Source organism: Aphidius gifuensis, linkage group LG1 (genome assembly GCF_014905175.1).
Source record: "Aphidius gifuensis isolate YNYX2018 linkage group LG1, ASM1490517v1, whole genome shotgun sequence".
NCBI classification, from domain to species: Eukaryota; Metazoa; Arthropoda; class Insecta; order Hymenoptera; family Braconidae; genus Aphidius; species Aphidius gifuensis.
Genome location: NC_057788.1, coordinates 6,943,148 through 6,967,364, shown reverse-complemented (window position 1 = coordinate 6,967,364; position 24,217 = coordinate 6,943,148). Strand labels below are relative to the sequence as shown.

The 24,217-nt window shown below is 25.5% G+C and overlaps 1 protein-coding gene across 1 annotated transcript; it reads right to left on the bottom strand.

Moving 5' to 3' along the window:
• Positions 1-425: 425 nt before the first annotated feature.
• On the bottom strand, positions 426-9,532 carry LOC122847457 (knirps-related protein-like). Its single transcript, XM_044145170.1, has 3 exons — positions 8,746-9,532; positions 4,975-5,052; positions 426-2,885 (listed from the first exon to the last, which is right to left on the bottom strand). Exons 2-3 carry the CDS (start codon positions 5,050-5,052, stop codon positions 1,680-1,682), a joined length of 1,284 nt encoding a protein of 427 aa, XP_044001105.1. The 5' UTR covers positions 8,746-9,532; the 3' UTR covers positions 426-1,679.
• Positions 9,533-24,217: the final 14,685 nt, after the last annotated feature.

Here is a 24,217-nt window from a genome sequence, read left to right as displayed (position 1 = left end):
ACTTAAAGCGCCAGTTTTGTTTCTCGTTAATTGATATTTCAGTATGAATCATGTATAAATGCATAATGATGAGTATACTCAATGTGCACTATGGATAAACATATATTAATATGACAAAGAGGTAAATATAAAATTTATACTGCGTGTATAATGTTGAATATTCATGCCCTGGGTGGATTATGAATTACTACCACACAATTTTTACCCTGGGCTTCATTATATTATCTATTTATGCTTGTAACCTTTTTCTTGTTGAGTTCACACGCAAACCTTGTATTTCCGCAAATGATGATTGGTCACACCGTTCGATTTGTTTTTTTATTTTTTCAACATTGGCTAATAATCCATATTTTATTTCTCATGATAATATTTCAACGTCATAATAATTGTTTTATTACACACAAATAATGAAAAAACAATAGACATATTTTATAATCAAAATTATTTATTAAATAATATTTTATAGTTATTATTCTTATTTACAAATGTGTAAAAAGTTACTGGCCTTGGTCCCACATTATTCTTTATTTTTTTATTTTCTTAAATTTTTATTATTTATTTTTTTTTTTTCTTTACAATTATCTATTATTGTATTTACAAAAAAGAAAAAATATTTAAAACATTATTTATTCAATTATTATACGCTATTATTATTAATATAATTCAACGACTTTTTTTTTTTTTTTTTTTTCATTACTACATTTAACATAATATCAATTATACATTGCACTCGAAATTTATAAATTCTAATATAATTTTAATTATTTAATTATTTACAAAAAGAAAAAAAAAATATTCAAGTTTACAAAATAATTAGAAAATATATATATATATTTATATAAACAAAAAAAAAATATTATAAAACTAAATGAAAAAAAAAAAAAAAAAAAAAAAAAGCGTATGTAGTTTTATTGATAGTATACTATTTGTATGTTTAATGTTTTTAAGCATCTCATTGACAAGTAATTTTGCTTGTTTTAATCTCGTGCCCTGCCCATCCGTTTTGTGTAAAAAAAAAAAGGAAAAAAAAAAAGTCAAGAACAAGCACACGAGTGACTAAAAGCCAACCTGTGTAAGGCAAGATGATTTTGTGTAAAGCGATAACGCAGGTTGAAAATATATTGTCCAGTTCATATTCGTAACAGGAAAATGACCGTTGACCACCTACTAGCAATGGATATCAATACTCATAATCTTACAGTGTTCATGTTAATGCATTTAATCTGTTTTTGATAAATGTTTTTAAATAAAAAGTTCATCTAATTCTTTCTTGAGTAATAACAAAAAAAAAAAAAAAAAACAAAAATGAATGAATGAATAAATTAACTGAAACTGGACAAAACCAATAAGACAGTGTGTGTATCGATTAAGGTATACAGAATATATACATTGGCAGGAATTGAATCTGGTCAAGATAAAATGTGCCTTGTGAAATTTCTGGACATGTGTTAACTGGCTTCTTGAACACGAATTAAACACGTGTGTGTGTTAAAACGTCATCATTTTGCAAAAACGTGTTTATCAACATGATAATCTTCATTCGACTGATCATGATTAATTAAACAAAAAAAAAAAAAAATAACAAGAAAATTGCAGATAAATTGATTACTCTGACTTGTGCATCCTTGTGTGTTACATTAATGCGGAAATATATTTGCATCATCAAAACAAATTATAATTTATAATCTTATTGTTAAATCAATTGGTCGTCTTTTAAGTATTGGACTGTCTCTGTCACTATCATTAACATCAATATCAACATCAGAATCATCACTACCAATTGTCAATTGATTATTTTGTTTCATTGAAAGATCAATTGGATTATCTTGTGGTGGTGTACAATCATTATCTAACAATGATATTGGTGAAATTGAATTTGAATTTCTTGATATAGGTGAATGACTTTCTGATGTTCTTTGGCGTTTTAAAACTGTATCAAGATAATATCTTTTATCATTTGTCACTGCATCATCATCATCGTCATCATCATTCTCACCATTATCATCATCATCATCGCCATCAATGACATCCATCAAGTCATTACGATTTTTTCTATATTTATTATTGTTATTATTATTATTATTATTGTTATTTAATGTAAATTCATTGAATGATAATTTTTTAGTTGTTGTTGTATTGCTACTGCCAATTGGTGATGTTGATAACATTGATGGTGGACAAGGAATGATATTTGAATGATTTTGTTGTTGTGCATAAAGATGATACGGTGGAAACATTGATAAACTTGGTGGTGGCATAAATGATGGTGGTAATAATGACATACCACTGAGAAAACCAAGTGGTATACCACCAAGTTCCGAATGAATTGGTCGATAGCCAGGATGAAGTCCATATATACCACGTCTTTCTGATATTTCAACAGAACTATCACTATTATGTGATTCTGGTGAGCTTATTGATGGTGGTGTTGAATTTTTATAATCATCAATACCAAGTATCATTGATTCATCTTTATTTCTTGAATTTCTATGAATTCTCATTGGTGAATTTGACGTATTATTACCATGTGTTTTAAGATGATGTGATGATATTGTTTGTTGTTGTTGTTGTTGTTGCTGTTGATGTTGATGCTGTTGTTGTTGGTGCTGCTGTTGTTGGTGCTGTTGCTGTTGATGATGATGATGATGTTGTTGTTGATGATGTTGCTGTTGTTGTTGCTGTTGTTCTTGAAGTAGACAATGTATTTTAAACCAATTTGAACGTCTACCATATCTTGATCCTGATTTAGACATTCCAACAACTAGACATTTTTTAAGACGACATGCTTTACATGCTGTACGATTTTTTTTATTTATCACACATTCACCTCCATTTTTACACTCAGAAATACTTGTTACGTTGTTGTATGAACGACCAAAAAATGACTGCAACAAATAGAAACAAAAAAATTTTATTTTAATTAAAAGATGACATTGTTTCTTTAATTTAAATGTGGAAAAAAAATAATTATTATTTATTGCAATATATATTCACATTGTTTCATTCATTGGGCTTGTAAGTTAGAAAAAATAAAAAAAAATATGCGTGCATGCACGATTGTCTTCTTGCACTTTTTATAATTGTTAAAACAAGTGAAGTAATATAATTCCAAAACATAAAAAAAAAAAAAAAAAAAAAACAATAAAAGAACAATTTATCACAATATAATTCTTACTAAATCAAAATGGTCCTTAAAAATCACGTTTTATTTTATTTTTTTAAAAAACAAATTGGCGTGCGAGTATGGCACACGCGGTAAACAAAGTAATTGTAGTTTCGTTTTCTCGGTTAAGAGGGACACGGTCGTCGACTATGAAACAATGGAAAAAACAAACCAAGAACTTTGTAATAATGTATAAAGAAACCGGATAGATAAATATCTAAGTGCAACTGAATGTCCTGGTGCAAGAGGTCTACACCAAACATTGAAAATTTTATCAACTTCCCAAACAAACGAATAAAAATATATGCTCTCTCTCTCTTCAAGTTAAAATGTTTAAAAAATTATTGCAGCTTCTTTATTTCTTGACGAGAAAAAAAAATAAAAAACAAAAAAAAAAATAAATTAATCTCAGTGTTTCAATTTACAATTATGATGATATAAAATAAAAAATGAATTGTTACCAACAACCTCGTCATTTTCCTGCGCTTTCCCTTTTATTATCTATTTTTTTATTTTTTTTCCCCGGACACATGTGTTGGCGTATGTATAGATTATATTATTAATAGTTTCCGGCTGGTTCACCACCATCAAATGTTAAAAATAGTCCTCAATGTTCATAGACGCGTACAAGACCCATCAAATTATATATCGACACAAAAAATAAATATATTTAAATATACCTGTCGCGCAATATTAATATGTCTAACATTAGTCTGTGACAATTGAAGTCACAGAACTGCGACGAAAACTACAGCGATGATAATGATGATGATGATGACGCTCTTTGGTCAGGCTTACAACTCAATATGACACAATCAACTTGCCACCATTATTTACAACAACTTAGACTTATGCAATTAGATGACAATGGTAACCTCGTGCCCGAGTTTTTTTATTTTTATTTTGCTGTCGAATTTAATGATTCCGATCAGGTGAAATCGTTTTATTCGTTATTATTAATTGAGGTCAATATTGAAATTTATAGTTTATCATTTGGCTCAATTTATTTACTATTTATTTTATAAATTTTCGATTGAGATTAAATATGAAACACGTTAATATTTTTTAATATTTATTTAAGATCAGGTGAAAGAGATAAATATTAGTCGAGAGAGAGGAGAGGTATTGAGGATTCTTCCGGTGCTTCGCACTTGCCCGCCACAATTGTTTCCGCCCTAGTTAACTATTATGCAATTCACGACATTGTTTTTATATTTCGTTATTTCGTTTTCAAGCCCATCCTAGCATATCGTTTGATGCCACAATTTTTATTTATTAGTTTTTTTTTTTTTTTTTTTTGTTTTTTTATTTCTTGAAGTTTATTATTATTTTTCCTTTTTTATGTTTTGGTATTTTTTTTTTTTTTTTAAATTATAAACTATTATATTGTGTTGAAAATTATATACATATAGAAATAATTTTTTTTTTTTTGATTTAATGTTGCTTTGTTAGTTTATAAATAACGACAAAATTATTTAATTTTTAACCAGACTAAAAAAGATAAAAATTATAAATAGAAATTTTTTATAATTATTATCGTAATTTGACATATATTTTTTTTTGTTTAGTCTTATCGTTTCTGACAAAAAAATAAAAAAATAAAATTTATCAATCATTGGTGGACATCAAATAAATAAATTTTATCTCAATTTTTTTCTAACAAAAATTATTGTAAATTGTCAATGGAAAAATACAAATTATATTTAAACAAAATAATTAATAAAAAAATTATTACAGAAACTTCAAAGCTAATTTAATTTTGTTATTATTATAATTGATGTTATTTTGATAATTAATATTATTCAACTGACCTTGCAACCCTCACAAGTAAAAGCACCAAAATGGAATCCAGCAGCTGGTTCTCCACAAACCTTGCACTGTTGATTCATCTGCAATAAAATAATAAAATAAAATTAATAAAAAACCTCCAACAAATTGTCAATGGTGACACTATGTTCAGCTTCATTAATTTTAAAAATTTCGCGTTAAATAATTAGACCAAAACGTTATATTTATTCAAGGAGAAATTAAACAAATTCTTATATTTTTTTCAAGTATACAAATTTTAAAATTACTGTAATATATATATTTTTTTTTCAAGATTTTTTCAAACTATGTTTTCATTATCATCGTTGTTGTTCTGCTCGATTCAAGTGAATGAGCGCAAAATAGAAAAGAAAATCTAGAAGAATAATAGAAAAAAAATTAGATGAAAAAAAAAAAAAAAAATACTAGAAGGTAAGGTGGCTCTTTAACTTGCGCAATTTTGACTCAACGAGTCACTGGATCGTAGCAATGTTGGCATGTATATATTTGTTACGTTCAACGAGCATAAAACTCATATCGTTCAAGGTATATTTTCTCTCTCCACGTTTTTCATTTTATATTTTTTTTCCATCCTCACACGTATCATCAAATATTTTATTTTTAATTTTTTTCTTTCTAAGGGATACACATCTATTTGAGACATCACAGAGGTAAAACAATATGACCCACATATGGACTTTCATACGTGACAACCAATCGCTAACTGGGAAAGTAAATTCCCAACTAATGGAAGAGACATCGAGAGAATATGTTTGATCAAGAAACCAAACTAACGTAAATATGCTTGCATCTCATCCTGACCTATACCCAAGGTATACATACACCAATTGACTCTATTCATTTTCATCATGACAACAAACTCTCAGGTCAACTTCTTTTGTATATATAAAATTTTTAAATTTATTTTTACTATTTATAAATTTTTCCCTCAGCTACACAACAGGTTATTTATTTTTATTTTAAATTTTCTTTATATATTTGTTTGATTATATTGACACAAACAATATACATTTTCAAATATGTTTAGCATCCATGGCTTGAAACCATGCTTTAAATTCTGGTATGAATTTTTTTTTTTTTTTTAAATGATAATCATCTCTATCAGATAAATAAAATATCCCCATAAACTAGTCATTCACAGGTAAAAAAAAATAAAAAACTAAACATTTATTTTTTTAAATACTTGAAAAAAAAAAGATATAAAATTATACAAATATTTCCGTATATTTATTTTCATCACACTGTGAACCGCAAATTTATATTTTGAAATTGTCACAAGTGTTGTCTGAGTTATTTAAAATTTAAAAATGAGTATATTAATGTCGTATAAAGTGAGGTAATAATTTTGTGGTTTATTTAAAAAAAATAATTTTTATACCTTTCTATTTTTTGAATAATAATATTGTTAATAATATTTTACAGTTATTGCTTTAACCATATCCATGAAAATATAATATTAATAATTAAAAATAATTAATATAAAAATTAAGATATACGTCAAGCTCGAATGAACTTGTTTGTTTTGGATGATGATTTTACCAGTGCACGTGCGCATTTAAAACAAAAAAAAAATAATATAAATAAATATATATTTATCTGACCCGCACCCTGAGTATATGGACAATTGTGTGCAGGTGTGTATCCGGTAAATATAATTGTGTTGGTGTCCTCATCGTTGATCGCAGGTGTCGTTCTGGCAAGTGCCCAACTGATATACAAATGCGTGCCCGTGTATATGCCAAACATAACGAGATAAGAAAATAAATAAATAAAAAAAAAAAATTACAGAAAAAAAAAATCATGGAGATGAAATGCAGATGAGGTAAACGACCTGTTTTTTTTTATTATTTTTTGACCTCCCAGTGAGCTCTTAACATTTTGACATATCCTTGCACTTCAGTTGAAGATTCAAGGATGAAGATGAAGGGAAAATCATCAGATTTTTTCCCTTTATTATTATTTTTTTTTTTTTAAATACATATATATATATTATTTCTTCACTTTGAAATAAACGGATCTATCTTGGAAATCGAGAATCGCCATGAGGCACAAACCGGCAATCGGTTGCAATATACAAAAGCCGAGCCGTGAGAATCGTAGCAGCTCCCTTACTGGTATATAAAACTTGATCGTTTTCATCACGTCGGCATGACTTTGGAATCATCAAGTTTAAATTATATAAATGTTCAATCGATTTTTAAAAAAAATTCATAATCTTGAAATTCAACAATCATATATAATAAAATTATATCAAGAATTTTCTTTTTTATTTTCTATTTTCTTTTTTTTTTTCTTTTTACTATGAGGAATCTTCTTCTTTTCTTTTTTTTTTTTTTTTTACCTTTTTAGAGGACAGACGATTTCCGAAAGTCGTAAAAGTAAATCATTATGGGCCTAAAAAATGCCCTGTTTTTTTTAACGCTTAAACGTGGTGAAATAAAAAAAACATGCATAAAAAAAAGAAAGAAAGGTAAAAAACCTTGCTTGGGTACATTTAGTTTATGTGTATACTGCGTTATTGAGGGGCTGTTTTTTATTTTTTTTTTTTTTCGGGGGCGTTAGACCTTCAGAGATAGATGAGCAAGTGAGGGACAATGTTTGGTGGGGTTTACAATAGTCTAAAACTTTTTTACAACCATGTTTTTTTAAAAGAGCGGAAAAAATGTTTTGTCATTGACATTTTTTTATTTTATTTTCTTTTTAGGAGTTAAACGTAATAATGCTAGACCCTGGTAATTTGTTTTTACGGATTGAAAATGAAAATAAAAAAAAAAAAAAAAAATCATTTTCGACTCTATTGTTGGTCATTTTTTTATTTTTGGAGCTTTTTTTCAACTACTTTCATTTTTTTTTTTTTTGATGCATTAATTTATTTTGAGCGCGAATTATCAATTTTTACAACAAAAAATAACATGGCCATGGTCAGTTATTTATTGCTTTATCTTAAAAATTTTTTTACATTAATATACTTAGCAAAGATGATTTATGAATTTTTTTTTCCGGGTCCCATTAAAATTTTTTATCAATTTATTTATATATATTTATCATCAAAAATTTGAGCTTTGTAATGCGCATTTAAAATTTAAAATTTTATTACAACTTTACAGGTAAAAATAATTTTTCTCGGTTTTATAAAATTGGAGTATTTTTGAATAAATCATAGAAATATAATTCTGGTAATATTTGATTACTTTTTAATAATATACATGTCATTATTAACTCGTTCATCGTCACGATCTGGTTACTATGTATTTGAGAAGAGGGCAGCTTCCGTTGTGATGAAATATTTTCGACGTTTCGTGACGCACTGTTAGATCGTAACGATTCGCTAGTAGTGTTACGTTGACATTTGTTTATTGTTCTCATTGTTTGTCTATTGCTACGAGTATAATACTGCATATTATACCTTTCACTCGATATTTGATTCCATTTGCAATTGCTCAGAATCGCGTGATCTACTGATTTATATGCAGCTCTCAAGTAAATTTATTTTTTTTTAAATTTTTTTCGATTTTTATCTTTATAAAAAATTATTTCTTCATGAAGCTGAGTTTTAATTTTTTTTTATATTTCAAACAAATTTTATTTTTATCGCATATCAAAGTTATAAAAAATAATAAAATATAAATTAAATAAATTTTATAAAATTTAAAAATCAAAAGGCAAAAATAAAATTTCAAATCATTTAAATAAATAAAAATAAATAAACAACAAATTGATACATTAAATAACAATTAATTATATCAACAACTCACCTTGTTTAGTTTGATTTGTAGTTTGAATATTAATCACTCCAAAAATAAATATAGAGCAGAATTTTTGATTATATTTAACAAGTCAAATATAAATCATATTAATCACATCAATTTCACAAAAACAAAAATAATATTTACAGTATTTTATTGTATTCCATAAACGCACTAGCACAATTAAATGAAAGAAAATTTTAATAAATAAATAACAACAACAAAAACAGGATAATACAAAAATATATAATAATTGTATATAATGTCCACTCACTTCACCGTCAGTAATACGAATAAAATCATTAAACAATATCCAAACAAATATGAAAAATAAATAAATCCAAATTAGAAAATAAGTAAATGAAAAAAAAAAAAAAAAAACAAAAAAAAAAAAAATTGAAAAACTATGCCAAGTGTGTTGATACGATGTTGGCCGACGGGTGAATGACTTGAGGGTGCTCTTTCAAGTTTTAGAATCACTTTAAAGTGTTATGTCCTCCCCACCCTCAAAGTACTCTGTGTGTCGCGTCAGTCGTCAGGTAAAATTATCTTTTTTTCTTTTTGCCCCTCTTTTTTTTTCTAATTGTGTCTATTGAAAGACAAAATTGACAAAACAATTTGCATATATAAATTATTTAATAATTTTTAATTGATCCAATTATTTATATAATCACTAATTTAAAAAAAAAATTAAACAATAAAAAAATAATGATAAATAAATGATAAAATTATTATAAAAATTTGAATTTATATTGTTACTCCAAAGGCTTTATGAACTTAACTGCTTAACTGTCGACTCGATGCGTCGGATCAAAGCTGTAACATGCTTGGTCCATTCTACAGTACAGGTGGGTTTCCCCCCATAGGGGCGGATGGATATTAGGTGGGAGATTGTTAGGCAGAAGGACAAGAAACTTACTAGAGAGGTAAATACAATTTTTTTAAGTGGGAGAATATTACATTGGTTGTTTGGTGCAGCGCAGGTAAAAGGGTGGGACACAACTATGACGCCTTATTTTACTCACGTGTGTACATCAACATAATCAAAAAAAATATAAAATAAGCAATAAATATCATAGGGAAGGGGACAATTAAGGGGTGGGGCTTTTTATCCCTTCTCTTTATTTTTCAATATATTGATAACCGACACTTTTGATATTTAATCTGACACATCCCCACCATTTAATAATACATACACATATCAAATAATATCATACTTATAAAATCATATATTCAATTATTCTATAAAAATTAAATATAAACATTAAATTGTACGAGTTTTTTTTTTTATTTTGAAAATATATATATTTTATTTGTAATTTTGATTATTTAATTTTATTTCACGTGAATAATTAATATTGCTTTAATTAATTAAAAATTTAATTGAATAAAAATATTAGCTTATAAATGAATGGTGGATGATGAAGATGTATAGTTGAAAAAAAAGAAAAAAAATTATTGTTTTTTGATTGGAAGTTTAGTAATTATATTTTATTGAATTCTCTTTTCCGCGTTTATTTATATATATTTTTTTTATCGTAAAAAAACTAATCAGGAAGTGTTTTTTGATATTTTTTTTTTTTTTTTTTTGTTCATCAAAAGATTACTTATCGTAAATATTTTGTGTTTTAAAAGACAAAGTGAAAAATTTATTTTTTTTTTGATGATTTGTCACGTAGACCACAATTTTTATTAGGACAAACTATTATTGAGCTATGAATATATGATATTTTTTTTTACCTGGGGCATATTTTTATTTCTACGTAGTATTGATAAAGCCTTATCGAATGAGGATGTTTTTTTTTTTATATATTATAATAGTCTATAGCAATGAAAAATAATATTCAATTTATGACAAAAGATTTAGTAAGTCTGATGACAATTTATATTTATATTTAAATTTAATTATGTTTATGATAAATATTAATATGTTTCCAATTATTTTCGTGATATAATGACTTATTAATAAAAAATATTTCCATTTAAAATTGATAAATATAATTATTTGGAGATTTCAATGCTATTATATTTTATTAATTTTATCAATCTCTGACCTCAATTTTTTAAAACAATAAAAATTATATTGAATTGACCTTCGAAAATTGATTGCTTTATAAAAATATTAAAATAGTTTATAAATTAAAAAATAAATAAATAAATGATAAGTCATTTTGAATTTAAATTGAAATATCATTTGAATAAAAATAAATATATATTTAGAGATAATAAAAAACTAAAAAAAAAAAAACAATTTATCAATTTATGTTTTGACAGTCGATTGGAGTAAATTGGTAAATATTTAAAAAGTATTGGTTTTGCCAGGAAAATAAAGTAAATTTGAAGGAAAAAAAAGGAAAGAAAAATAAGTGTGCAAAATTGTGAGCTATTGTGTTTTAGAAAAAAATAAAAAAAGGTACAAGAAGATGACTCAAGGTCATAAAAAAAGGTAGTAGGTTCTAACTGGCGTTGAAAAAAAACATGAGTAGTCACTATCCAAAGTGCCTATTCGATTTCAAAAATTTCTTGGTCATTATATAAAAGAAAAATAAAAAAAAAAAAAAAAAAAGCTTCATCGTAAGTATCTTTTCTACAATATGACAATTTGTAAAAACCGTAATAAAATGCATTAGAAGAAAAAAAAAAAAAAGAAAAACTTTCCAATTGTTTGGCTTAATGTTCTTTTTTTTTTTTTTTCTTGTACCGTTATTGCCTAATTCTATTGTTATGAAATAGAAAAAAAAAATTACAAATTTCACTTTGAGAAAAGTCAAAAAAGAAAATCCATATATTTTTTTGATTAATATTTAAAAAAAAGAGTTCAAATTCAATAATTTAAATTGGGGATTTCGATGCGTGGATTTTTATCAGTACTCCAACTCTTCCAACAGGTAGCGCCACATTTATCAATTTTGCCGAGTTGTTAACGACATCTCAAAGTTCATCGCCGTTTAAAATTCACCAATAATAATTAATTGAAAAAAAAAAATCTAAATAATCAATGAAAAAATAATCTGTTTTTTTTTTCATTAAAAATATCCACTTGTTGTTGATTAAAAAAATATATTTTTAATTTTTTACAATTTTATAATTGCAAATTAATGATCCATTGATTGATTTATTTTTTTATTTTTTATATAAAACATCCGGTATTGATTAATCAATTTTAAAAATAACTATAGCAATTTACTAAATAATTTTTTTTTTTAATTTTAATAAAATCTTTTCTTTTTTAAAAATTATTAGATATACTGATAATAGCTTCCCTCCATTTTTAAAATTTTTCTCAACGATTTATATAAACATAAAAAATGAATAAAATAAAAATTAATAATTACAAATGAATCATGAAAACGTCTATAACAAATTTATATGATTTTTTTATTTTTTTTTAATTATAAAAAAGAAGAAGTATTATATCTTAATTATATTGTTTTTTAAAATCATTATGTATTTTTAGAATTTTAGATTTATCAAATGTTATAAAATTAAACAACCTTGTGATTGTATAGTTTGATTTTTTTTTAAATTGATGAGGAAAAATGAAAATAACCGAATGACGTATATTATTTTGAAAATTCAATAATATGCCCAAGGCTTTTATAAAATATTTTAAGTCATACCTCTATTGAGAGCCCTTATAAACGTCCAATTTCGTACGAGAGAATCTTTTCTCACTTTTATCGGTATTTACCGTTCGATCACGTAGTTTCACTTTATCGAATTACCAGTGCTTGGGTGTCTTAACATCAAGAATCATATACACACACACTATATGTATGTTGTCCCCATCGATTTCATATATATGTATTTTTTTTTTTTTTATTTTTCTTGTCTTTTCTCCTCGCCATTTACGATCGTAAACGATCAGTTTTACGATTCTCTGTGGAGCTATAATATAATACAGAGACGAATTTGAAATCGACCTCCGGATGTATCAGAATTCAGATTTATGATTAAGCAAAAAAAAAAAAATATATTAAATGTATTCAATGGTGTTGATAGAATGAAAATTTTTTGAATATTTAAAAAAAAAATAAATAAACCATCAAGAATTATACAGTTTTTTTTCCATTTAAATTATTGGCTTTGTAAATTTCGACAACTTCGATTACATGGATGAATTAAAAATCTCAACGTCAATAATCACAATGAATTTAATCGATATAATTGCTGTCAAAAAAGAAGGAATACAAATAAATTTATTTAAAAATAAATCAGAGGATAATTTATCATATAAATTTATCCAGCCTTGAAATAACAATTCGGTGCAAATTCCTTGCTTGATGAGACATTTGACAGTTAAAATTTTTTTACGTCTAGTCTTTTATATCTTTATGATTATGATAATTTAATTTAAAAAAATTTTTTTTATCTTTATTATTATTTCTAAATATATAAAAAAAATTTCGAAAGCAACTTGTCGCAAATTTTGGTCAATGTGTCTCGTCTTTATCGCTAAAAAAGTGAATGTTTCGTTAAAAATTGCGGCAATCGAATTAAATTGAAGATGAGAAAAAAAAATATATATATAGATATATAAACATTTTTTTTATATAGCTTGAAGGCATGATGTAAAAAAAAAAAAAAAAAATGATACTACTCTCTAGACTATTTAGCAATATATTTTTTCAATTGAGTAAAGAAAAAGAAAAAAAAAAAAATTAATATATATCAAAGACTTGAAATGTCAATTTAATATTTTTTTAAATTTTAAATATTTTCGTTAATATACTTGAGAGAGTAATTACGGAATACTCAGGGCTGTCACAATATGAGTATGCAGGTGAGTATTATATCCAGTGGTGAAAGTAAGACAAAATTTGTTGGGTGAGAAGATGATCCACACGTTTAGTTGGATCCCTGGGGCTTTGCCCAAAGAATCTTCTCAATTTCCCCATGGACAAATTAACTGCGTGGCAATACATCGACACACATTTAATAAAATTAAATACATATATACAATTTAATGTATAATTTTTTTTTTTTTTTTTCATTAAATTCAATCGATGTCATCGTCATTTTAAAGGTGTTGCAAATATATATGACCAACTCAGGCTACACATTATTTGTAATTTAATTTTATACTTTCACAAATAAACATTATAATCTACCAACATTTAAATATATGATATAAATATGTCAAGAATTTTGTAAATTAATTAATTAATTTTAAAAAATAATTATTATTTTGTTGTTAAGAAAAAAAAAATAACATAATAATTTACTTGTTGTATATATCGTATGTTGTTGAGAAGATGAAGAAAGCAATTATGACAGTCTCTTGAAGTTCAAATGGTGGGAAAAAGACCGAGTATAGTATGGTATGTAAAAAAATATATATATATATATTTATGTACATATATTGAAACTGCGTGTATAGAAAGAGTGACGGTAAGTTTGTTTCGTCTGACGCGCTTCTAACTCGAAATTACATCGTAAAACATTCGATGTACGCTATGCATTATATTTTTTTTTTTTTTTAATAATTATTTCAATCATTATCGTGTTTTCTAAATAAAAAAAAAAAAAATAACATAAATAAGAATTTTGTTTACAAAGTCTACATATATTCAACTTTTTTTAAAAATTTTTTTTCATAACAAGTAAAAAATTTACAGTTCAATCTGACGCATGTTGCGTGCCTCCATATCATAGTATTTCGAAAAAAAAAAATTAATTTAATAAAATGATATCGTGACTTAAAAAGTTATCAAAATTATAAAAAAAAAAAAGCATTTATTTAAAAAGAAAAAAAAAAAAACCATAAAACACAATATAAATGTATTTATATTATTTAACTTTTAATTTTTTAGGATATATCGTTGAATAAATAAATTGAATAATCGTGGAATATAAACGATGTGAATGAGTCAAAAAAAAAATAAATAAATAAAAAAAACTAGTAAGATAAAAAAGACAAGACACACGTGAGTATATATTCTGCCTATTACTGCAAAATATTCGCAGCAAGGAAGGTCGAGATGGTTCACCAGCATGGTAGATACAGTCGATTTACAAAATCAGAAAAATCAAGAATAAAAAATACTTGAAATATTCAAACTTTATCTCGACAAACCTGTCTCCAATGTTACCAGTGTGTATTATGTATCCACCATCATCTCTAACAGCTTCAAAAAAAAAAAAAATACTTGTCGTTGACGCTTTCCCCACCTAATTTTATATCATCTCGAAAAATAATCCTCACCCTCTTCCTCACATCATGATTACACACATACATAGCTTTTTTTTTATTCATTAAATTATCTTTAATAATGCTCATTTCATAATATAATTCTCAGCTAAAAATACGAAGATTAAAACAAGGAAATAACAACAAGAATTTCCAAGAGGGTATAAAAATAAAAAAAAACTGCAATAATTGTGCCCACGCATAGTCAAAGTATGTTGGTAATATTGAGGGGTGGAGTAATTTAATAAAAGTAATAATTAAAACGCCGGAGGTAAAATGAAAATCACGAAGTATGATATAAAGTATTTAAGATAAAACTTTGTGTATAATATTCTTTGGGTTATAACGGTCCATTGAGAATTGAAAAGAAAAAAAAAAAAAAAAAAAAAGATAAAAATATATATATGTGTATAAATCTTTAACATCGAAATTTCAAGATCGTCATAAAGAGTAAGTACTTATTTACGATATTGTATACTTGTTAAAAAAATTTTTTTTTTTCACATTTGAATTGGATTTATACTTGAATATTTAAGAATTAAAACCAATAACAGTCATCTTGATTTTATTTATATATTTTTATTATACTTAAAATTTAAAGAAAAAAAAAAAAAATAAAAATTATGATCCGGATTTTATTTTTGGTGTTTCGCGAAAATGGATACTTAAAAATGTGTTTTTTTTTTTTTATTTATTTTGAGACTTTAATCGGACATATAAAGGTGGCAAACAAACGCCATTTATACTTACCGCGCGGTAGCACTGAATTCTCGTAATGTGTATTTATATATATATATATAATATACATATATATACATCCATCGATAGGACCCAGCAGCACCGAGGTTAACCGTTTCCATACACGCGATCAAGGCTTTTTTTTTTCCTACTCTACAAGATCGTGAGGACGAATCGATTCGATTATATATTTATTTTTTTCTTGATATTAGTATCGTGAGAAACAAAAATTCAATTAATTTTTGCTTTAATACATGCAAATTTACATCATTTTCTTATTTAAAATTAAAAAAAAAAAAAAATAAATATGTTTTTTTTTATTTTTCAATTAAAAATCTTGATATATAAATTAATGAAAGGAAGAATAATGATATTCACAATACAAATTGAGATTGAGAATTTATTATTATTTTTTATAACTCATTAGTCATGTTGATCAATCAACAATTGAATAATTTGATGAATTTATGAGACTTGTAACTGTCGAGATATTTAGTACCAAGCATTGAATCAATATAGCTAAAGTATATAAAAGTCTAATTTTTTCAGTAAACCACTTGATGATCATTAATTTATTCAAATAATAAAATGCACAAGTTATAAGAAAAAATAATATAAATATATATGCTAATGAAGATGAGCAATTGAAGAATATCATATATGAATTTATTTATTTATATATATTTATCTTCTTCTTTCATTTTTAATACGTGATTAGCATCATTTGAAAATATTGCTCCGAGTGATTTGAAGCTTTGGGTGAGATATTCTTCAATGTCGTGATACGATAAAGACCTCAAGCTTGGCCATCATCAGTATAGAATGTATTTTGTTGGTATGCTCAGACTCTTGATTAATCTATCGGCATTGTATATGCTGCACTTGGTTTTACTTGATGAATAAATAAATCATTCAATGAAAAACTTAATCAAATTGAGATAAATAAAATTCGAAATACAAAAAAATAAATTATATATATTAATAATACAGCAGATGTAGAAGGAAAAAAAAAAAATTAATTTAATAATAAATTAATGATTTAAAGAATATATTATTATTCTTAATACATAGAATTAAATATATTTTTTTTTCTAGAACATTTAAATATTAAAATTTAACTTTTTGTAACCCGGAAATAATATGAGCCTTGAGTTTATATGTACCGTCCGTGATGAGCGTTAGTTAAATAATATAAAAAATATTGTTGAATTAAAATTAGACCATGAGCCAGGTGATCTCAACAAAATCACAAATCCGGGACAATAAATAATTTATTGTACTGTCAAGGTTGTACACAATAATTAGCATTACGCATAATAGAAAATATGTTGTTATAATCATTTATATATATTATAATATTTTTTTTTTTCTTTTAAATATTATAATATATATGTATAACCTATGCATTTTGTTTTTATTATTTATTACACATTAATTAATCGTTTACTTATGTCAAGTTTATTTTTGGATGATGATTATACCGTGTTGTTGCTTGCTTTTTTTTTTCTCAAGCTTTGCGAAAGAATATACACTTTTTTTTTTCATTTTTTTATTGAGCATCTTATAATGTCATTGCGATAAAGTAAATGTGTTTCATATGTATATATATGATGATGAAATGATCATCATAAAGAGACCAAATAATGCGATTTATTATCAACAAGGCGTGAAATTAAATTTCATTGGTATTAAAAAAAATATATGCATGCAAGTGTTAATCTTGAAAAATAGAAAGTGGATGATAAAATATACAAAATTTCATTTTGCAAAATTAATAAATTGAAAAATAATAGATCATAGAAAATATAAAGAAAAAAATCATATATATTAAATTGATTTTTAAGTTAAATTGAGTCAGTCTTATTTAAATTATAGCATGATTAAATAATAAAATTATATTTTATAATCCATTGATAGAAATATTTATACAAATTAAACTGTCATTCTATTTGAAAAACTAGTTCACAGTATTATTTATATGAAAAAAAAAAAATAAGAGAAATGTTACTATTCATATATATAATAAACGGAATAAATTATCAAAGGTAAATCGTTTAGTCTAAATATAAATATAAAGGGGACTTAAGGTAAGAAGAATGAGGCGCCGTTGATGAGAATAAAAGGTGGCAGATGAGAGTCGATAGAGATGTTGGACAATGAGATGCCTCTTTTAAGAATTAAGAAGGCAAAGAACCCTCTTTTTTTTTTTTAACCATCGTTATTATTATTTTATTTTTTAATATCAATTCTTTTTGCTTCCTTATAATCCGTCGTGGTGATTCTCGCGAGGACGTTTGTCAGGATTAGGACAGTCGGGTTCACGACAAAAAAAAAAACAAAAAATAATTATATATACATTTTTTAAAATTTTTTTAAATTGCAATAATACGTTGCTCTGCACGACATATAAAATTCAAAGTTGCAACGAGATCGTAGGATGATTATTTCGGAAGTAAAAAGAGTCAAGTTGGGATATTAAAAACCGAAATTAATGCGACCAGGGATTTGCAAATGCAAGAGCCTTCTTTATTTTGACAGTAAAATTATTTATAAGTTTTTAACATACATATATAAAAATAAAACACACACACACTCTCTCTAATAAACTTCAAAAAGACCCCGAACAATTTATATACTTTTTTTCCTTATTAATTTCCTTTTTTTTTTCTTCAATTTTTATTCAAAAAAAAACACCAGGGTAATCCGATTCAGGTCAGTATATGGAAATACGTATATCAAGCTTGATAAAACGAATGATCAAAATTGTTTTTTTATTTATTTTTCTGCCCAGTGTTTAGTTATATAGCTACTTTGATATTATAAAGGTGTTTTTATTTTTACCTCAATTTGTCTGTGTTTGCATATGCATATATTTATTTGAATAATAAAAAAAAAAAACATATATTTGTGTTGTCGTTCAATGACCAAGGGGCTAATAAATGTGCGCATCTTGGTGAGGTCAAGTCCACTGACCGCATTGGGTATATATCTTGCATTCCAAGATGAGGCATCATTCTCATCTGCAGCAATATATACAGTCGTAAAAAAAAAATTATTTAAATATTTTTTATTCATCTATATGCAGCATATATGTATGAAAAATAGTTGCGTATATATAGTTGTGTGTAATACTATATGCTGCACAAAGTTGATGATGGCACATGTGTATGAATATATACACGCGAGGAAAAGCATGTACGTGATTCCACCCATATGATAGAAGTAATAGTCGCATATAGGAGGAAAAGTGAACGCTCCTTGGACGACCTCGCACGTGCCTCGTTTTTGTTAGCAGACAAGTTAGCCAACAAAGTTAACCAAGTCAGGCTACATAGCGTGTGGGTGAACACACACATCTTCATACAAGTATTGATGATTTTTTTTTTTTTTTTTTTCATCTCATGGATTTTAACTAAATTATAAATAATTTTATGCGTGTATATGTGTTTATTTGTATTTCGTAAGAAAGCTCTCTTCGTCAATTCAATGCTGTGTCTTTTTTTTTTTTTTTTCGTTGAGTCCGGATGATTATACATATACCTATATATTCTACTTGTTGAAATGAAAACTCACAACTATCAGAACAAAAGGAAACGTAGAGACATCACTATTGAGTGAAATTTAGTGATTGATACGGATATTTGATTACATATCCAAATGATCATGATATTGACTAATAAGTATATGGATGTTATTAAATCGGATCAAATATGTATCCTAAATGATGATCATCTTTTATATCCGATATTTGATATTTTGTTTTGTATATTTGAACAATCTTAACAACATCTTAGACTAAACTAAAAGATTTTGATATGATGTTCAAAGTGTCTATCTATAGTATGGTTAGTCAAGTGTAGAGATCAAAATTACAATACATGATTAATACTATATCATTATATAAATGATGATTTTTTTATACTTAAGTTATGTTTCAAATATGTTTTACTATAGTTAATACAAATTATAAATATTATATTCGATTAGTAGATTTATTAGTGTAATTTTTAAATCGATTTAATTGGATATCTATGATCATATTATTGATAATTTTAATATTGATTATATTTGATTAATATTAATATAATTTATATCGATTATATTATATTATATATTATTATTGATAACTTTGTAATCATTATCAATCTATATTATATAAATTTAGATAACATAAAATAATCTGATTATAGATACTGGATCGATTATCAATAGATTCAAAATGAGAATGAGAATTAGAAGACAATATTTAATTTTTTTTTTTCATTTTTAAATTTACATATTTTTATGTATATATTTATTTATTTTTTTTAAATTCTGAATTATTTAGTTGAGTTAATGGTTTACATATAAAAAAAACCAATAGAATTATTAAGTAGAAAAAAAAATTGGAAATAAAATTTTGTTAAATATATAATTTTGAATTTTTCGAGATTACATGTAGATATATGAAATAAATAAATGAAAAATAATATAAATAAATAAAGTATATTTATTTATTTATTTATATAAAAGTGTTTTATGCGCTCCCGATCCTGGGAAAATTCCAAAGACGTCTTTCTTTCTGATCGGGACGCCAGAACCGTTTGTATTAAAAGCCACTATTTTGCTTAACACACATATGTGTTGCGAATAAAATATATACATTTATTTATACGTATATTGTGTACGTATAAAAGTCTCTTACGGATAACGGACAAGTCGTGCAAATCGAAACGGTTCGCGGTGGATTATAGTAACATCGCGTGCAATGATCGTCTTCATCGTTGTCCTCATAGTTGTCGGTAAATTTTTACTCACTAAGAGGTCCACCAACTTTATCTGGCTGCTGTATATGACTAGATGATGGAGCTATATCTGTTGAGTAGTATAACAGTGTCAGAAACACTGAGAGAAAATCAAAATAAATAAATAAAAAAACACTGCAGTGGTCGCTAATGGTCAACGGTAAGCTAAAAGTAATGCTACTAATCGGTGATGCTTGGTGTCATCCACATAACGTTCACAAAAATGATAAATGATAAATATCTTAACGGGTATTCACACATGTTGCTGTATACCCATGCAATTATATATTACAATAATAATATATATCTAATGTGCGATATTCACATTATGCGATTAAATTGCTTCATTCTATTTTCTCGTTTTATTTTTTCGCCATCAGGTGCGATTGAAAATATATACTAGATCAAGTTAGCATGATCAGTGTACATTTACATTGTCAGTGGGTGAGAAGAAATAGCAAATACGTGATGTAGATACAATTTTTAAAATTACCAACAAAAAAATATAATTGTATCATGAAAATATCTACATGTATGAGAACATAATTGCCAAGCTTGATATTTTTATTTGAAAAAAAAAAAATATATACTCAATTCAAGCCACGTTTTTTATCATGACACGTGGAATTAACGAGAGTATAGATATTTTTTTATACTTAAGGGATTTTATTTTTCGGAACTTGTTTTTTCCCATTGTTGTATAAAAAATAATAAAAAATAAAAATACAATTTAAACTTGAGAAAAGAAATAAAAATAATACATAAAAAGTGTGATTAAATTTTTTTATCATTCAGGATATACGATTGCGGAATCTTGATGACTATAAATTGTAATAGAATATATATGTATTTTATAAATATACCTATATATTTATTTATTTATTTTTAATGTAGAAGACTAAGCGCACGCGACGAGAGTCACGAGCGAGTTGAATCAATTCCATCAAGAGTCAAGACTCACTGCATTGTGTGGTATAGACACTCAACAAATACACATCAGACATTAAATAGACATATATCTATAGAAAAATAAAATTCAAAAAAGGTGAGTATGTTTCAAGACAATGGGCGTCTAAAATATTGCGCAAGATATCCTTCCGGTCGTGTGGTGGTGTATGATTCGCCATCCAACACTAGACATATTCTCTTTAGTTTAATTTCGTAATTTAACACAGGATGTTGACGAGGCTGTATTATACTGACGTTTGATATCGCGCGCACTCTATTCTAATGCACAAAATCCTTTTTCTAAAATTTTTATATTTTAACTCAATTCATACCAAGCAACATACACACCGCCAAAGTACATTGGCACTGTGTCCTCTACTAGATATTTTTTTCTTAATTTTTCCTTTTTTTTTTTTACAAAATCGTCTTCTAGACGGGGACATTTAGCCGGACGCGCTTCCTGTGACTGACAAGGACACAACAAGACCTCGCGCTAGATGCATCCTTCGTTGAACGCACACAGGTTGTTGTCCCTCTTACTTGCTTATTTGATAATGTAAAGAAGAGTTTCCGTTTTGGTGCAATCCTAATTTGATTGCATATCTTTTTTTTATTCTGATCTTTTTTTTATCTTATAATTTTATTAATTTTACATGTATAAAATGCATGTTTATATTTTACATATTATTATTTGAAAAAATTACGACAATTTATTATTATAAATAAATATGAAATAAAATAAAATAATTAGCCAACTAATAGAGTAATTATTTTTTAGAAAAAAAAAAATAACAAAGAGAATAAAAAATTTTCTAATTCATTAATAAACAGGAAAAAAAAAATTACATATGAAATTATTTGAAAAAAAATTTGTATAAATATATTTAAAAATAATTTATCATTTGAATGATATTACAAAAAATAAACTTACCCACTAGTCAGTCACTTGGGCGTTCATTCGGGCGTCAAATCGACTTACTCCCTTATTTTCATATTCATTTATACAACCACGCCCCGGTAGTGCAGAGTGTACCCTCTTTTGAATATATACTGCATATATTTTAATATAATGTATATCTATAGTTTTATAAAACAACATTTTTTTTCTGGTCTGCTTCATTAGTCGTCGTTTCGATTTAACATATATGCGCAAGAGTACTTTTATGAAATAATAATAAACGAGAGTGAAAATAATATGGAGGAGCGCCAAGTTATATTTTAAATATAAAACTTTCAAATGAAGGCGTTTGCATATGTTGCCAAGAATAAATAATATATAAATCTTAATAATTTTTAATAATATGTTTATGTTAAATTTTAACGTTGCTATTATTTTATAATTAAAATGAAAATATAAAATTAAAAAATATATCAAAATAATAAACTCATTGTATAAAATTATAAATTAATTAATATTGAGTGATATTTATTTTTTAAAAATTATATATTCAATTTGTTTGATAACCAACTGACTTATGTATAATATTTGTTAAACTAATGACAGCTTGTGTTATTCACACGTTGTCTTTTTTCATATTGACATGATAAATCTTATATCGTGGCAAAAGTGTCTATGGAATGACGGTATGTGTTCATGGGGTGCAGAATAAAAAATGTAAAAAAAAAAATATATATAAATGAAAGGTATCTACTTGGGCACAGCAGGATGTCTTACTTTAAGATTAATGGGTCTTTAATAACGTTAATTGAAGCCCTTAGAATAATCGATACGACGCCGATCTCCGCGTGTATATCGCGGCGAGAGATACCGATCGATCTTATGATAAATAGTCAGCGGCACTGCAGGCGACCGTTCCAACGCCCTCTTCACATAGATATTTATACAATATTTATACCCCCGTGAACCGATCCAAGCACTGACATTGCTTTTTTTTTTTTTTTTTATTTATAATATACATTCTTTTATTTTCTTTTTTCATCTATTTTCTTGTATATTTGTAGTGTTTTTTTTTTATTATTTATTATTTCATCTAAACATTGTCGATATGTTATGTGCTTTATACTAATCCCAAAAAGAAATTCCAATTTTAAAAGGCTGTAAATTTTTTTAATATTTAAAATTCATCATTTTAAATGTATTATATATAAAAAGTCTTAAATTATATTTTTTCAAAAGATACATAAATTTATTATTTTTTTTTTTCCGTTATGTAATATATTTTTTTATGTTGTATCTTTTTATTTTATAAACATATATTAAAATGATAACAATTAAGATACTAATTTGTAATATAAAAAAAAAATAATATATACCTATATTTAATAGATAAATAAATAAATAAATATAAAAACAAAATTTATTTAATAAATTTTAGAGAAAAAAAATAGGATCATCGTTTTTTTTTTCTTTTTAGTTTATGGTTATTTTTCAAAACCGGATTGTAGTCGGTTTTAAATTTATTACGCAATGGGATTAACCTAGTTTTTTTTTATTCAAGGCCCTTTTTGAGCTTATCGACCTATAAATTTATTTCATACTGTATTTGAATAAAAACGATTATTCGAGTAACTTTAACTTACATGAAAATTGAAAATAAAAATGATATTTAATGAAATAAAAATTGACATGTAATATAAAATGATAGACTTTATGTTTAAATAAATAAAACTATTACGGTTTAATGTGTGTTTTGTAATTGTAATATTATTTTCGCGGACGAAACCGAGACCATGAACTGTCATGAAACCAAGTCGAGTAATACAATAGACAATGGGATTTCAAATCCCATGCTCTACATCAAACAACGGGGCTCTAGTTTTTTTTTAAAATTTAATTTTCATGTTGCATGTTCAAAGTTGA

Bases quoted from the DNA above. Each gene is read 5' to 3' on its own strand.
- LOC122847457 (XM_044145170.1), bottom strand. From the start codon at position 5,052: ATGAATCAACAGTGCAAGGTTTGTGGAGAACCAGCTGCTGGATTCCAT. The intron at 2,886-4,974 runs GTCAGTTGAATA...TATTTGTTGCAG, and splicing joins TTACTTGTGAGGGTTGCAAG to TCATTTTTTGGTCGTTCATA.